This window comes from Triturus cristatus, chromosome 7 (genome assembly GCF_964204655.1).
Source record: "Triturus cristatus chromosome 7, aTriCri1.1, whole genome shotgun sequence".
In the NCBI taxonomy this organism is placed as follows: Eukaryota; Metazoa; Chordata; class Amphibia; order Caudata; family Salamandridae; genus Triturus; species Triturus cristatus.
Genome location: NC_140590.1, coordinates 804,730,726 through 804,749,174, shown reverse-complemented (window position 1 = coordinate 804,749,174; position 18,449 = coordinate 804,730,726). Strand labels below are relative to the sequence as shown.

General features: G+C 39.3%; 1 protein-coding gene across 1 annotated transcript in view; it reads right to left on the bottom strand.

Moving 5' to 3' along the window:
- Positions 1 to 18,449, bottom strand: part of NMUR2 (neuromedin U receptor 2) — a 388,629-nt gene that overhangs the window by 36,470 nt on the left and 333,710 nt on the right. The window contains exon 3 of the mRNA XM_085614977.1: positions 11,149 to 11,274. Within this exon, the coding sequence (XP_085471103.1) occupies positions 11,149 to 11,274 (126 nt within the window). The remainder of the gene's footprint in view (positions 1 to 11,148; positions 11,275 to 18,449) is intronic.

Genomic DNA, 18,449 nt, shown 5'->3' with positions numbered 1-18,449 from the left:
ATATGAATTTCCAAAGATTTAATAAAATATAGCACTTAGAAGATTATAGCACCATATTGTGATACCTGCTCGCGATAAACCGGGGCAAAGTCAAAGTTTCAGGCCGGGCGCGATGGGCAGGTCCCGGTCTCAGTTTCTACCTTCACACTTAAAAACTTTTCTGGAGCTTTTCTTCCCGAGGGTCCTCAAAGATCACAGCCAGTCTGGATCCGGTGAGGGTTCGCCGGCTTGCCTTGTGACAAGGTCCCGGTCAACTTCCCTGGAGCGGACTTAGAAAATATTTCAAGTTTGCTTCAGCGGGACAACCCAGGAATCCAGGCCGACACGTGATGGAAGGCAGGCGGCTTGGCTCTCGTTGTTGCTCTCGGTCACCTTTTCTACGAGCAGACTTAGAAACTTTTCTGGAGCTTTTTCTCGCGGGGTCTCTCGATGCTCCTCATGTAGCCAGATCCGGTGAGGGTTCACTGGCTTCAGATTTTCTCTAGTCCCAGTCAAACTCTGGAAGTTGATGCGATGGAGCTGTTAGCGGGACGAACCTGGATGGCTTGGCCGGCTCGCGGTTGAAGGCAGGCGGCCTGGCTGGCCAGGTTGAGTCGGTCCCTCTATGGAGCTCTTTTTCCAAGTTGCTCCAAACTTCTCCAACCTTTTGAACTTCTTCTTGAAGTTCCTCAAGGGGTCTCAAAGTGTCTCAAACTTACTCCAAGGGTCTGGAAGCTCCAAGATGGTCCTTGAAAGTTGAGGACGTCAGTTCCCACAATCCACTGGTACAAAACCCTCACAAATCCACTGATGGATCTCCAAGGTGTAGATTTAGTTGGTGATGTTCTAGTTGAGCTCTTTTAACCTGTAGCTTTCTGGGAGTCCGCTCTTTAGTTCTTTTTCAGCAAAATAATCCACAGGGCTGTAGTTTCAGATTGTGCAGTTTTCAGAGGTCAGGCCTTAGAAATTGTTTCACAGCAAAACTTCTCAGCAGGGCACTTCTTGCTTCAGTAAGTTTCAAGCAGCAGATCTGGAGGGCTATGCCCCTCTCAGATACTTATTCTAAGTTCTCTGGGTCATGCAGGACCAATAGGAGCAGGGTAACTCCTCAAAGGTATGACCACATCCTGTAAAGTGTGGCATTATTTTGTCCCAGAGTGCATCAGATCTTTCAAATCCATAATGGCTGATTTTCCAGCAAAGAGGTAAGAGCTGGCTAAACACACCCCCTAGGATAGCTTATTTCCATAGACTCTCCCCCTACCATCTGCACATACCTTCCCTAATCCTGGGTCTGGTGGGGGTCAAAAGTGTAAAGTGGAAACTGACACTGTGGCCATCCCTCTGCCTTTGAAGACCATGGTTTATGACTCCTCCCCCTGGCCTGGCATTCCTATTGAACATCACACTGCCCCCCTGACAGCAGAGCTGTTTAACCCCAGGGGCTCTTTATCACCTCTTCAAGACAGCCTGGCTAATCCACTTAACTCTGACCAATTAGGACAGACCACTGGAAGGCTGAATTTGGATCCAAAAACAAGAAAGTCTAATAACTTGTTGTCTGTACACTTTAGGAGAAATTCAACAATATAATGTTGTTGGATATTTCTCTACCATTCTAGTGAGTGTTTGAACGGTAGCTCTATCTCCTTCCTATCAGGAGTTATTATTTAATAACTTCCTGCAATGTTAACCTATGTAACAAGGGATTTGCAATGGGAAAAATGACTTGGACCATTTTTCCAGCACCAGGACTTACAAAAACCTATTTTATAAGTACTTGCCTCATATCTACAGGAACCCCAACCCATTTGCAACTAGGGGAGACTTTAGGGGTTCTGAATCTATAGAAATATTGCAGATTCTCCCTCTACAGTGCTTCGAGCATCAAAGTCAAATTTGAGCAGCACTTTACCACAATGGGGGCAGTGAAATTTCACTTTACCCAGGCATATAAAAACTCATTTTATAAGGGCGTACCTTATAAAAATCTGACCCCCTACCCCTGGAACCCAGTGCTGCTTTTAACCTGACCTCAGGCTTCAGCAGTGCACACGTGCAAGTGCAGAAAAAGGCCTCTAAACTGCCATGCCCCAGGCTACTGGGGACTTCTTGGTAGTTTCAATCCCCTGTCCTATTATATAGTAGAGGTTTATAGGGTAGGTCATGCCAATCACAGGGGTACCCCCACCATACCTTTGTGTACCCTAGTGTATGTAGGTGTTTTACCTGTATTCTAATGTGTTTTTTTCAGCTTAGCACTGGCCCTGGGCCTGGTTAGGCAGAGCTCAGGGTCAGTCAAATCAGTTACCACCAGTATCAGTCAGCAAAAAGTTGGGGGGTGCCCAGGGCCTAGGATAACTTTGCAACAACTTGGAATCCTTCTTTGCCAAACTACTTGATACTGCTGTATTTCCTTTTGCCCATGCTCATAGACTCACTCTTAGAGGACTTTAAATTTTAAACGATTTTCCTTTATTCCTTTTACTCAAAATCTTTAATGCAGTTCGAGAACTGGAATATCCTTGTGCCTTTGATGGTAGTAGGAATCTGTAACCTTGTAATTGAGTTTAATTTGAACCATCCACTTCAATATTGAACTCTGCCTAAATGTGGAACCTAGCTTTACATGCTTTAACATTCTTGACCAAGATGCTTAAGAAACTGCTTATCTGTATGGGTTTTGAAACATTATTGCAATGTCTAATCATCTAAATTGCCTGAGCCTACTATTGTTTGCCGATGTTCTTTTTTTGAACCTGTACTGAATTACTCTTTTAATCTAAATACATTGTAGGGAAAATCAGCTAAAATTCTCCGAATATCAAGTTTTGTTTCTTTTATTTGTGTTGCACTAACAGAGCTCCTTGTTTGTATCATTTTGGTTAGACATCATTTTTTCTTTAGTAGGCTGGTTCATCTCATTGCAATACTCTATTTTTATACTATGGCCCTGAGAGTAGTGTATTTGACTCTAAATTCAAATTTGTGAGTTAGTCACCAATTAATGGTCCTCATTGGGTGGCTAACGTTAATGTTTTGGACACCCTAATTCCCACCGCCCCTATCGGCGATAAAAGATAAATCAGAGGACCATTCGTCTCTGTGTCGAGGATAATGCTGAAACCCATCTACCTGTAGGGGACCCAGTACAGTTAGAGGGACATATGAATGAGTAGTGAAATGGTTGTTAAACTTGAAATATTTATGTCGCTTACGCTGAACAGCAAGGTTGGGTGCGAGAAGGATTTAACAAAAAAGAGGATGATGTGTGAGTTCACACTGATGGCAGACTTGTTTTGCCTGACAGTCCATCACCATATATGGCGAGACATTGTAATGGACCTGCACATGTGGGAAGAGAAACAATGATACACCTTTTACAGCAGGTGTGGTTTAATCGTAGATGCAGAGTGAATAAGGAGACATTATGTTACAAGTGCGTAGTGAGCCAACAACGAAACCACAGAAGAAAAACACAGGTTGTCATGAGTCACATTGCCAAATCCGCAGGTCCCTTCAACCAAATGCAAATGGACTTCATTGAAATGCCCCTTTGCTATGGTTTGAAGTATGTTTTGGTCATTGTATGCATTTTTTCAAAATGTGTTGAAGCCTAACCAACACATAGAAATGAAGCTTGACTGTGGCAAAATTATTGTTAAGAGAATTGATTCCGCATTTTGGATTTCCGACCTTTCTTGAGTCAGATCCAGGAACTCCTTTTAATAATGAGGTCCTGAAAATGTTATGTGCAGCACTACAGGTTGAGCAGAACTCAATTTCGGTTACCGTCCGGAAGCTTCTGGCTTGGTGGAACGCGTTAATGGCACATTGAAATCCAAATTGGTGAAAGTGTGTGCTTCAATGTCTTTAAAGTGGTCTGATGCATTGACTCCTGTGTCTGTTAATGAGTTTGAGAAGTATACCAGACAGGAGGACAGATTTGTCAGTGACCAAAGTACTAATAGGCCAAGTGATGAAACTGCCAGCTGTTGTAAATGTCAAGGTACTTATAGAGCGCACTGTCACCAGATGGCCACCTTGCGGTGTCGCCTTTGCGGTTTCCTGGCGCTGATACTCATACCGCTATGGAACCCCTCCTGGCTTTCCCTGTGAAGTGTCCACTCCTGGGCACCCCCAGGGTGAAGCCAGGCATCCTTAGCGCTGCTGGGGCCGGTGTGGAGGCTAAGCAAGCTATTGCCCAGAGTTGCAGCGTGGGGCCCGTGATTAGAATAGGCACCGAGGCGAGAATAGACAGGTCCGAGGAAATTGAGCCCGAGCCCCGCCGAGGCGGGAATCGAACCCTGGTCCCTGGCCAGAACTCTGCTTCAGGGTCTGCCACTCTAACCATTGATATATTCTAATTCACAAGAGCAACCCTTATGTCCCTGTCAACCGGGTAAGTACGAAGTTGAGCCACACTCCTCCTCCTGTTCCTGCTAAAGCATTATTAAACATAATAAACAGTCTGATTTTGGACTACTGCAAGAGACTGGCTGATGTGGCACATTCTGTGTCTCACCAGGTTGGCAAAGCTGCTGCAACAGGAGCAGCGCTATGACCTCAGTCTCGGTGGCTGGGTAATGGTGAAGAAATACGTGTGCAAAACGTGTTTGTAAACACAGCTGAGAAGTGAGAAGGTCTCCTGAACTGGGTACATGCAAGCCACACTCGCAGAGTCTCATGTCCCCTTGATGATACAACAGCACCTGTTCCTGATGTACCGATGGACTTAGTGAGACAGAGGGGTCAGGTTATTCAACCTGGTGGGGATCAGCAGGCTGCCGGGACTCCACTCATTTGGCCTGAGGGGACTTTGAGAGAGTCAACTGTAGGTATCGAAGGGTCTAAACAAACAAAGCTGACTGCAAGAGATACAGACTAGGCCTGGGCAGTGAACTCTACTCCGTTTGAGGAGTTTGTGGAGTTTTCTGCACTCTGCTGAGCACACAGAGTTCCGAAAAACTTCCCTTTACAAACTTGAGCGGTGTTTATTCCATGCTTGTCCTCACCAATGTTAAGTTGGTGAGCCAGGGAAAAAAAAGCTAGAGCACCCACTAGCGAGATTTTCTCAATCGCAGATGGTCATGACCGCTCAAGCTGAGAAACTATCCATTCGCGTTTAGGAAGCTGCCGCTCGAGTACAAAATCTACTCGAGCAGCAGAAAGAGCAGCGGCCACTTGCGCTGCGCATGGTGCTGTTCATGCTGATTTTCCTGGGCGCTTAAAATCAGTACGAACTGTGCAGCAGAACACCAATCCACTGCTTTCAGAGCTCCGCATAGCGCATTGGAGTTGTTTTATCATTTCGTAGAGTTCTGCATAGCGAGACTCTTCGAACTCTTCCCAGGTCTAATACAGACCCAAGCGATGGGACTAGTGCAGCAAGTAAGGCAAGTAGTACCCAGAGACTCTTGGCCCAGAGGAGGTGAGATTCTGAGAAGTTGCCTGACAATAGGACAAATACCACCAACTGTTCCCGAAAGTTCTGAACAGTTTGAACAAAGTGATACTGATGATGAGAAAATCACTGTGAGGTGATCAAAAAGAGTACCCAGACAAAAGTACTTATCTCCTTAATGGATTTATCTGGCAGCAAATGAAGGGGAACATGAGTTTATTGAGCATTGTATCAATAACACAAATTCACCCGAAACTCCTTGAAACAAACTTTGTTATAGATCTGAATTTGAACCTTGGTGTATCAATTAAAGGTGTGATACAATTTTTCATGAATATTCTCAGCAATGAACCTGATATGAGAATCTTTCCGCATTAAAAGAAGCTGCTGAACTGTACCTTATCACTTTTGTGTTGAACTTCCTCAAACAACTGCTGCTATATTTTGAATTTTCTAATTCAAGGATCTGAGTTTTGAGAGGTCATGTGGTTCAACAGTGGAATTTCTCCTAGATGCAAATATGTATATACTTAAATCTTTTCTAATATTTCTTTGATAATATTTGTTTAACTTATCGTTTTAAATTTACCACATTATGTTCCTGCAAAAGTTTCAAAACTGTCAATCTCTTCTGAAACTGCACAGATTAATAATTGTGATTCTATCATTTTGAATGTTAAAGCTTTACATAATGATGTCACAATAACTGGTTTGTCAACACATGTAGATCATAGATTATTAAGTGAATACGTAAATACACTGAATGTTGGTAATTGCTACATATGCATACAAATACCTTCATCAGTGGCTGAGGGTTTAACCTATCATATCTTGCCTCTGTTGTATGGAATTTCCTGCAGTGTATTAACCAGCCTATTCTATGGTATGGGTCAATTACAGTATTATTATTACATTCAGGATATTTGGTGTCAAATTCACATTATGAGGTTTCTAACATCGAAAACATGGGCTGTATATTCAGACCGACTGAAACTTTGGACATGGCTTATGCAATTAGAAATATCCTAAAATGTTAATTAGTAAGAGCTGAGAGGAATGTTATAAACCTAGTAGAAAGTAGACTAGATTAAATAACCTTAAATACAGATGCATTGCCTAAACTAATTCCTTCCAAGCTACCGCACGTATAAAACAAGATACTGGAAGGAATGGTTTAATTAGCGTTAGATTGGCAACATAAAGTTAAACTATGTATATATAGAAAAAGATCAATTATTAACACACATTTTGTAGGTTCTAGTGAATGTGAACATACTTTTGAGATGAGTGAGAACAGGGAAAGATACTTAGAGGGTGCTGATCTCATCTTTCCTGGAATGTATTATATTTGTGGAAAGAATGCCTTTTATGAGTTACCAAGAGAGTGGTACAGAAGCTGTAATATGGGAATAGTTTGTCCAAAAATGTATCATGTTAAGGATTTTGAAAGAGAAAACAAATTTGAGAAGGGGATAATGCGAGTACAAGTGAAATAGTAGGTGATATTTCTGGAGTTTTAATAGCTTCAGTATTATACTCACATACAATTAGACAACTTTCTACTATAGTGGATAAATTAGCCACCAGTACAGTTGGGGGTTTACTGTTATAGACGTAGAAATGATTTCAATGAGATCGACAGTGATTCAAACTCAGCTTGCCCTTGATATCCTTCATATCCTTCTCATGAAGGAGGGCGGAGTCTGTCGATTATTAAAGTTCTGACACTGTTGCACTTACATACTAGATAAGAGCACAGACTTAGAAGGTTACATCAAAAATATTACTGACTTAAATCAGGATTTAGGGAATTTAAAAGCAGATGATGCATGGTAAACAATAGGTAAGTGACTGTCAACTTTTAGCAACAGGTTGGTAATTTCCATCTCGAGCGATCTCTTTTTGCATAATGTTAATGATATTATTGATCAAATTTTGCAAATACTGTAAAGAAAACCAAAGAGTAAAAAGAACGAGAAGTGATCTCGAGCTAGAAGACAAACAAGGTAAATATTAAGGTACCGATTACAATGTTGGTCAGAAAGGCTCTGAACGGGATTCAGATTCTCCAAATCCGATTCGGAACCTATGTTTCTGACCGAATCGGATACATTTCCGACCTACTGATTATGATGCAAGGAAACCGTTCGGGCTGTCCAAATCGGTATTCGCACATCCCGATGGACATGGTCTCTGACTGAGCGATTACGAATGCTGCTCCGAATCAGTCTGCCCGACACAAAATGGCTTTTGGAATTTGACTTTGGGGGCCTGTACCATGCCCCCCTTCACCCGCAGGCCTCCGGTTGGGGCCCATGGGGGTACCAAAGGGACCCCTCTTTCAAACCATGCATGTGGCAGGCACCATGAGGTGCAAGCCACAGGTTTCATGGTTTTCCACAATCACCCATTTTTTCAATGGGAGCCTGTGTTCACGTTCGGAACACAGGCTCCCATTAAAGTCAATGCAGGTCCGACTGAACGATGTTCTGAAGCATCGTAATCGGTTGGTCACACTCCCCGAAACAGAGTCTGTCGGAAATGATTCCGAGACCGAGTTGGTCAGAAGAGTTTCCGACCGACATCGTAATGATGATGAAATTAAAATCCTAGAAGAAAGTAGAGGAGTTTAAAGACAACAGACCCATAATCTGTGATTGATGGGATTTGATGAATAGATATTGTGATGGCTTGATTCGCCATCAGAGAGGGGCTTGATAGAGCAAGTATTTCAAAATCACATTACTTAACACTTTACTGATTAGGCACAAAAACCTGATTGTTCACATTGCAAAAAATAGATGTAGTGATACAACCAAAGAGACAAGTGAAGTAACAGCACTGCAAAAGCGTGCTTGAAAGAGTTGGAAAAGGAGAAAATAAATTGCCAAATATGTATACTGCTTACAATAGATTTTCATACAGTATAACTCATGAAATGATGTTTTATTATTTATGTATTGATATAAACTGATGGATTTATTGATGAGGCCTAAAAGTTCTATTGCCTTTCATTGCAAATGCATTATAATTAGATAGTGGTGCAATCGTGCAATACAATTAGCTAGGAAGTTGAAACTTACAGAGATGATAGTATAGACCTCAATAATTTTAAAATGTAGAAACAATTTTGGTAAAATGGTTTTCAAGAATATTTTACATGTATTGTTGCTGATAAATTTGTGAATTTTTGGCAGTGACCATAGCTAACACTAATCTATTTTGTGAAATAATACATTAGTGAAACCTTTATTTTTATTCTTTATTATGAAATGAATTGATGCATTATATTTGATTCCAATTAAGTTTCATTCATTTAGAGCTGATGTATGCATTTTGAGCAATAAATGTGTTATTTCTTGAACTCTAATTTTCCCTTAGCAAGCTTAATGGTTCATTGGCATTTCTGCAAAGGTTGCACTATTTGTTCTGTGCATGTTTCTTTTTAATTACCAAGGACATTCTTTCGAAGTTCACTGTGACATGGCCTGGTGGGAAAATCAACTTTCACCTAGATGGATACATTATATTTTTCATACCCTTACCAAACCTTATGGCCCAGAAAACAAATTCATTCTCACGAGGAACCTGGGAAAGTATTCAGGAGTAACTACATTGCATTTGGTGACTATATACATAAATTAATCAAACAATGAACGGACTAGTAGAGTGACACCATGTCATTAAGGTGTCATAGGGACTATAAAAGAAGAAAACCGTACAGGGGCAACACCATTATTTTTCTTCTCTCTGGTGCAACATGCCTCTATCATATTTTTCCAATCTTGGATTGCTTTTTTGATGATGCTGCTGCCTATATACAGTTGACTTGTAATCTTTCTTTGTCAAACTACTTGATATTTCTGTATTTATTTTTACTCATGCTCATAGACTCGCCCTTAGAGGACTTTGAATGATTTTCCTTTATTCCTTTTACTCTAAACCTTTTAGGTTAGAGTTAGAGAACTGATCTATCTTTCTGGCTTTGATGGGGTTAGTATTCTGTAACCTTGTAATTGATATCTGATTTGAACCATCCTCTTCAATATTGAAATCTACCTAAATGAAGAACCTAGCATTACATGCCATAACATTCTTTACTGAGTTGCCTAAGAAACTGCTTGTCTGAATGGGCTTGAAAACATTAATACAATAACTAACTATCTAAGTTGCCTGAGTCTATTGTTGTGTCCCAATGTCCTTTATTGAACCAGTACTGAATTACTCTCTTAATCTAAATGCTTTGTAGGGAAAATCATTGAATGTTTTCAGAACTTCCAAATGTACTTTCTTTTATTTTGTGTTGCATTAACAGAGCTTCTAGTTTGTATCATTTTGGTAAGACTTAATTTATTTAGAAGATGGGGTCATTCCATTGCAATACTTTATTTATATAGTATGGTTCAGAGAGTAGTGCATTTGAATCTAATTTCAAATTTGAGAGTTAGTCACCAATTAATGGTCCTCATTAAGTGGCTAATGTTGATGTTTTAGACACCCTAATTTCCACCCCTCCTATTGACAGAGAAAGATGTATCAGAGGACCATTCGCCTCTGTGATGAGGGTAATGCTGCAACCCATCTAACTGTGGGGGGCCCAGTGCAGTTAGATGAATAGTTAAATAAGTATTTAAGTGGTAGTTAAACTTGAACTATTTATACTGTTTATGCTGGATCAGCAATAAAGCAAGCATGCTAGGATTATATGGCTTTCTTGGAGCAAAGGGTTTTGTTGTCTGTGATCTCCTGCCATTCCATTCAAATGTTGGAGACGGTTATGCTGTAAAGCTTGCCTTGAATGTCCAGCAGACATCTCTCATTAATGTGACTACTTCCATTGAGGGACAGAGGCTCTTCCAAGCAGACTGCCATCCTAGCATTTGCAACCGGTCACAAGGTGGGCCAAGCTGAATCTAGGTCCATTAATATTAATGAGATGGGAGGTTTATCAATTCTAGCTATTTGTGCCATTATAGTTTGTCAATTTTGGGTGAATGCCCTCCTTTGAACTGTCAAATTGATGGTATTTCAACTAGTAGGTATTTTTATGTGCACTAGCAATAGCTCTCTTTAAAATCTCATCTAATTCTGAGATATGAGTTTTGTACCAACGTTCCACCCCGAGTCACCTGCAGGAATTGAGGGACTTTGACCATCCTCCCTTTTCCTAAATGTTAACTTTTTCAGTCTATTTACCCTGGTTAATCTGAAAGCTGAATTTAAGCAACTGTAGTGGAGATTTTTTAACATGGCTGTGAATGTGCTACAGAAGGAGATCTTTTGACCAGGTCATAATATATCAGCTATATTACTAGAATGCATGCAAACCTATGCTGGGAACACTCATCATGATGATAGGGTAAAAAAATGATTGATTCAGCTTTGAGTAGAATAGCATGGTCAGAATGGAGTGGAGGTAGATCTGGGTTCATTCAAGAATGTGGGTCAGCAAACAGTGCTAATACAGATTCAGTATTATGACATAAGCCAAATGGCTCGACAATTTGGTTTTCTGGAAGCCTATCACCTTCCACCCTTGATGCATGAACTCCTGCTTGCTCTCATTGTATTGTACATTCTGACTATAATAGTGCCCCATATGTAACATTATACCCATAGCAGTCTTCCACTACACAAGAACGTCCTACAACTCTAGCTCTCTAGTACGAGAGTTTGATGACTCAAACGTTTTTTTACTTCTCTGCAACTCTACCTTCCAGGATCTTTATCACCTTGTTATCATACCTGCTATTTATTTTCCTTACCTGAGATTACATGGATGAGGTTGAACACATTGGCAAGTGATTCTGTCCAATCAACAACAAAGCTGAAGAAAAGTCGATCCACGTGGAAGGGAGCCCAGCAGATGGCAAAGACCAGCACTAGAACAACTGCAGATGAGAATGAAAGTCAAGAGTGAAAAGGAGCACAAAGAGACTGGGAAAAAACAGAGAGTGGTGGAAATGAGAGCAACAAGTTAATGAAAGGAGATCAGAGAGTTAAATAAAAGAAAGGATATCGTGAAAGGGAGGACAGCAAAGATTGACGAGAGAGAGAGAAGAAATTGGAAACATTTTAGAGATGAATGTAAGGAGAGTGAGAAAAGAGACCGGATATAGAGATGGGAAGATGGTAGAATAAAGTAAATTTAGATTAATAAAAGTGGGAGTAAAGAAAATGTGCACTAAGAGAAAGAATTGCAAATGGAGACAGTAGGATTTAAGGAGTGTAAAACAGAACAAAGAATATATGAAAGAAGTGTATGAAAGAAGTGAATGAACACAAGAAAAGTATATTAAAAAGATCTGAAATGCTGTCTCTCACTCTGATTCCTTTATTATCTCCATTCAAGGCAAACGTCCCTCTTCTGTTTTATTAAACAAAACATCCCTAAATAAATGAAGCATCTTTGACCCATTAAAACTCTGTAAGGCCAATGAAAAGTATCAAAATAGCACCTACCAACAGGAAACACTATGTTATTAATGATATCGATATTGTATTTTCATTTCATTTTTTATATTTAAGACAAAATAGGATTCCATTTACAATTGAAATTTCATGAAACTGCATTATCTCTTGTTTCCAACCTTAAATTTAAGAATGGTTTTAGAGTACATTAAGCAAGTTCAGTTTCATGTGGCTGTATCAGCAGATCTGTTTGCACAGTGGAACAACTTTCCTGTGTACCTTAGTATCACATCTAACAATTCTGGTTCTTAAAACATAGAACTATGAAGGATGCTACTGATCTCACCACTAAAAATCTTTATAATTCAAAACATTTAAACATAAGCCCATGAGAGGTCTAGTATTATTTGCTGTCTTGTATTCAATGTTTATTTTTTGTGGATTTCGGTATTGTTTTCTGTGTTTTCCAAACCTTTCCAAACCTGTGCTTATCAGTGGTTACTCATCTGCCTAGCCCCCAAAACAGAGGAAAATTTTATTTTTCCAGTGTTTTCAAAACATGTTGTTTTTTTGCAGTGGTTGATACAAAGCACAAATTTAATTAATCTAAGTAATGCAGGTATGTAGAGTCTTCTAGGCCTGGGCGGTGAACTCCATTCTGTTCACGGAGTAAGTTAAGTTGGCAAGCATGAGCAAGGAAAATCCAACACTAGACAAAGTCCCAGCGAGATTTGTCAATGTAGCAGTCATGGATGGGCAAGACCTCTCACACTGAGAAACCATCCGTTCAAGTTGAGGAAACTGACGCTTGAGTTGAACATCTACTCGAGCGGCAGAAAGAAGCAGCGCCCTCTTGGGCTGCGCATGGTGCTGTTTGTCTGATTTTCCAGCATGGGGCAAACACCTGGCACTAAACAACATCATGAATGGCGAGACCTAATGCACTGCCACTCCACATAGCATGGCAGAGTTTTTTGGTCACTTTGTGGAATTCCATTATGTGGAACTCAGAGAACTCCACCAATGCCTAGTGTTTTCCCATTGGCAGTATGGTCACTGGACTTATGTTAGACTGTCTCTTAAGCATAGAAATTCTGTATATTGCCCTCTCACTTAAATTCACATTTAATTACTTTCTCTCACATCTCTTTACCTCTCACACTCAGTCAGGACTCCTTCTGGTTTACAGAAATCAATGGATTACAAAGGTCTGAGTGCTATATTCAAATGTGTTAATAAAAAATTCCTGGACAAGGTTGGGGCTCATTTACCTACTCCTGAAAATTATGACATTTTTGGCGTAGTCAACCCTGGCAAGATCACAGTACCTTGTGAAACCTTTAAAATTTTGAATAAGAGCAGATTCATTTGTAGTCCTGCATTCTAAGGCACCTGAAACCTTATGCTTCAAGCATGCTCAACACTGCTTTTCAGCAATCGTTGCCTTACTACATGAAGATATTGCCGCTGTTGTGTGGTCATTAATAGCTGCAGAGTGTCCCAATGGCAAATGTCTCACTTTAAGTCAGTCCTGAATTTTTACAGACATCGCATTGTAATCTGGGACTTGAAATGTTGCTGTTAACATTGCAACTATGGGCTGGACAATATCAGCAGTGAAGTGCATTTGGGTACAAATCCAGGTTTACCTGAAGAAGCCAAACAAAACAATGGGACATCTTGCAGTTATGAATGTTGTTGGTATGTTGAAAGCCCTGTAGCATACTTTCCCAACTAACCCATGTGCATAGTGGCAGCACTCTTTTCACTGGTACCTGTCACCACATCTTGCTTTTAATGTTTAAAGCCTAGGGTGTTTGTCAGTTGACCTTCTATCAATACTTGCTTGTTAGAAAAGGGGCTGATGTATCAAAGGTGTTTACCCATTCTGTGTCAGTGGGTAAATATGATACTACTTGTGAGCCAGCCATTTTACCAATCAGTGAAAGCATTAAACTCTGCCAAAATATGGAATATGATTTTAATATTCCTAGATTCTCTACAGTTTATACAATACCTAGATCAGACCTAAAACATGCTTCTAAATACTGCAACTTTAATTCAAGGACACAAAGATGGGGGAAACAAAAAGAAGACCTAACAATATTTTGGCAACATCCCCTAACAACAAAACCAAAGCATAGGCCATCCTTTATTGCTGCTACCTTGTATAGCAAGATTACATTGAGTTAGCCCCTTGAGGAAGAACTAGGAAATACTCATTCTGTCTCACTTTCCTTTCTTTGAATGACATTTTAGTTTGCGATAGCGCAGGTATTTATCAGAGTTTATATGCTTATGCTGATGAGGACTGTTCACTTTGGGTGTGTGTTTATCATTTATTATAGGTTTAAGCCTAAAATAGGGCAGCCTAAATATTATTCAATCACATAAAATCTCAAAAGTACATTTATACAAAACTAAATTGTATCTCAAATAGTTTTGCTGCAATTGACTTTAGCCTTCAGTCCAATTAAATACTATTATTTTTTGCAATATTATTCAAGTGACCTATTGCTTTATCTAGTTTATGGTAATTTCTAGCAATAATGTTTAATATTAAAATCACTCTCACCCAACAGTCCCTCCATTAAATGTGCCACATTAAGCTATTTGCCTTGTGAATCCTCTTCAGTATTATATTAGATAGATGTAGCTATATTTCGGTGAATTAAAATATTGATGGCCTTAGAGAATTATCTTGTTCTTTGAATGGAATTTTTTAACAAATACCCATACATTTCAAAAGCATGATCCTTTCACTTTTATAAGATTTCTGTTCTGTTCATGCATTACCTGAATAGAAAAAATATGTTTGATAGTTTATTTAAACCACATCTGTTTATATAATGTACTTGCTATTAAAGAGAGAATCATTGTACTCAGAAGCGCTGTTGGTAGGTGAGCCCATCTCAAAAACTGCTCAGCGGACACAGTACATTTGGAATACACTATCATGATATGTATCTGAAACCAACAGGCTGTGTGCATTGTTCTTTGATGTATATACAGTCAACATAAATTTAAAATACGGACATCTTTTGGCCTTCTTTTTCACCTAGAGTTTTTTTTTTATTGAGCAGAAATAAAGATCTTTGAGTTACAAAATGCATACTACTGATAATCAAAATAAACAGAATGAGTACAGATATCAAAACTGTATACTGAAACAGTTTCAAAAGCATTATTACAATTGCAAGGTTCTTCTAATACCTGTCTTAGTTATCAAAATCCAAAACGTCACAGGTGCATATGGAAAACATTGCTAACGACCACTTCGAAATTGATAACAGCTCATCCTATCTGTTGAAGCAGCAATAAGCCTATGAGTAAAGCATGTGCAGTGATCGAAATCCTTCGCATATCCTGTAATCAATTAATCCCCTCTAGTAAATTACCAGTTGCTCCATTTTCATTTGTGGGAAAAACAATAAAACTTGAAATTTATGTCATAATCTGATTCATTAGCAGCAGGACGTATAAAAGTCCAACAAATGCAAAATAAACCCACCCTTCTGTCTCGATTGAAATTCAAATATTTTATCATAAATAAATAAAAAGAGAGGAAAAACGGAGAGAGTGCATATGAATGCTACTGTATCCATTAATCCATGAATTCCCCATTGGAGATTACCAGTAGCTCACCGTAATCATTCATAACTGCAATAAGCCTTGAAAAATTCACACAAAAGGATTTTATCTTGAGCTTCCAATAAATCAAGGGGCATATCAACAACAACCGGCGATAATTATCGCTAAGCGCACTTAGCGCTAGGATAATTATCGCCGGCTAGTGTTGATTTTTATCGCTGAGATAGCGTGCTATTAGCAACGCTTATCTCAATAGCGATAAAAATCCTCACGCTAAGTGGCTAACATGAGATTATCGCTGGAAACCCAGCGATAATCTCATGTTAGCTTGTTGATAGGAACAGACAAACTTAGCCATGATATCCTCCTTCCATAGGATATCATGGCTAAGTCAGAAAAATACCAGACGTAAAAAAGCAGCGTTAACCGCGGTTAGCGCTGCTTTTTTTGTCTCTAACAGGGTTAGCGATATTCTTGATAATAGGAGAAATGTCGCTTAGCGACATTTCTCCTATTATTTTACTCTGGAACGCCCCCTTTGCATCTCATTAGAGATGCAAGGGGAAGCGTAGAGTAAAAGGGTGCTAACATGCAAATTTGCATGTTAGCACCCTGTTGTTGATAGGGTGCTAGTTTTATCTCTGCTTTTTTGGCTTTTAAAGCCAAAAAAGCAGAGATAAAGCCCTTGTTAATATGCCCCTAAGTGTGCAAAGGTGCAAAAATGGGTAGCAGCAATGAGCCTAAAAAAAAGAAATACCCATGAGATAGACCCAATCAAATGCTGCAATGCGATGGCAAGTGCAAAGATGCAAATGTTAACATAACCTTAAGAATGTTATGCGAATACAGTTGTCTGTTCATATGGTTTGGCATAAAGACAAGCACACAATTGGAACAGAAAGCGGCAAAAACTAAAACAGCCATGTATGGCTGGAAACGAGCTGGTTATTGTTAGTGCTATCAAGACAAAATACTGTCCGGGCATAATTATTCCTCGACTCTTAGAGGCACCAAATAGCACTAAGCTTGCCTCCAGAAACACCTTGATCTGCACACCCTTACTAAAACACTGCAAAAAGTCCCTTCCAAAACTAAGAAGGTTTTGGACATGTATAGAATATGTAAAGCCAGTCACCCATATGTTACCATTAACAGCGAAAGTATTGATCCAGAACCACTAGAAACATTTTATGGAGGGCTTGAGGAGTGTAATGTGCAATCTGCCATGAGATAAAGGATATTCTTTAAAGTTGGCCACCCTCAGCGATTTGTGGACGAGCTCTGAAATAAGCTGCCAGTCACCTTTAGATAACCTGCTTTGCGTTTTCTCAAAAAGATAATTCCAAGAAATTGGTGATTACTTCCTGGGGCAACTGCGAGCTTGCTCTTAGGAGCACATAGCTGAGTGGGCTTCTTGGCTTGTTCCCTGAGCATTCGTGGCTATAAAATGAGGTATCTACCCAAAGCTTAAAAATAACAGGTTGCATTGGGTCCCATAACACAAGATGAATTGTTACCATTTGATGTGGTTACCCCTTATTACAAAATGACCTAGCTCCTTAAAACCCTTAGAATTTCAGAATCCTATCACTGCTGTACATAAATTCAGGACAAAATAATTGCTATCCTGTAACTTCAGGTAGCTATACCCAGCTGGGATCTGATACAATTTACATATGCTCTGTATTCATTTCTCCACGAAATTATGACAAATGTATATTGCACAGTATGCAATATAAAGAATTGACAGAAAGTTAAATGACTCAAACATTTGTTAAATAAATAAATGTATTGGTGAAAACTACAATTCTGCCAATTGTCCACTTGAAATATGTGTTTGTAATACTTTTTCTATGCGTTATTTGAACCCCTTAGCTCCTGAGTCTTTTGCACCCCTACTGCTGGGCCCCTTCTTTGATATTTGGATACTTTGTGCTTATGGCTTCATAGCTTTATTTCCACAAAAGGGATTCATTGCAAATCTGTGTCCTTTTTTCCAACAACAAAAGGATTTTAAAAGTAACTAGGCTATTTCAGTTTTTATCACAGTTTTTTCATTTTTCTAAAAGGTAGTTGTTTTACTGTTTCAACCTACTTTCAATTTGTGGTGGAAATAGGTTCTTATGGAGATTAAATTTAGAATCTATTTTAGTTTTCTTTTTTAACTTAGCATCTTTTAAGATGGTGATTCAGTTATGTTCTTCACTAACAATAGAAAATGCCACACATGCATTTATTTTTGGTAGAAATTATTGCTCTATGGTCTGCACTGTTAGTTCCCACACATACTAGAATGCGATGTCCTTGCTATATTATGTGCTTGTAGGAGACAACTCTTTTACCCAGACTAAGTAAAGGAGTTATCATAAAAGCTGATGAGAGCTGTGACAAAGAGGCAGCTCCGCAGGGCCTGATGTTCATCCTAGGATGGAAGATAGCTGCACAAACGGAGATGTGTGCAGGCTTGCACACTGAGATAAGTGCATTCATTAATGCACTGAGGCAGGCTTCCTGAGACATTGCACCAAGGCATAGGCTTAGATTTTTCAAACAGGGACTAGTAGAAGGGTACTCCCAGCATGCCCTCGCTAGTGTAGGGGTATTATTGATAGACATAATTAACATTAGGAACAATTAACATGGTTGAATTGTTTGTGTTTTTCTCAATTCTAATAATGCTTATAATAATGATGTGTCTCATCTGTCTAATAATCACAGTTCATGTTATACATACAAAGATTAGATCTATTCAATAAACATTTGAAAATTAATCATTGTCTATTCTCTTTTTGAAAACTTGGGCATGCAAAAGTGACAAACGAAAGGTTTAGATCACTTACCACAAATTCCTTGGGAATAGGAGTAGTCATGTCGAGGTTGCTGACAGCATCTATTACTCTGGAGGTTTAAGAGTTTAGATGCGGTACAGTGAGCTAGCCGAACCAACATTTATTGATGATATAAGAAGACTTAGTGCCCATATTATGACGTTTTGTTCATATAATACACAGTCCTACTAAATTCGTAGGATCAGTATAACATGGTGCCACCAATGTTCCAGGTT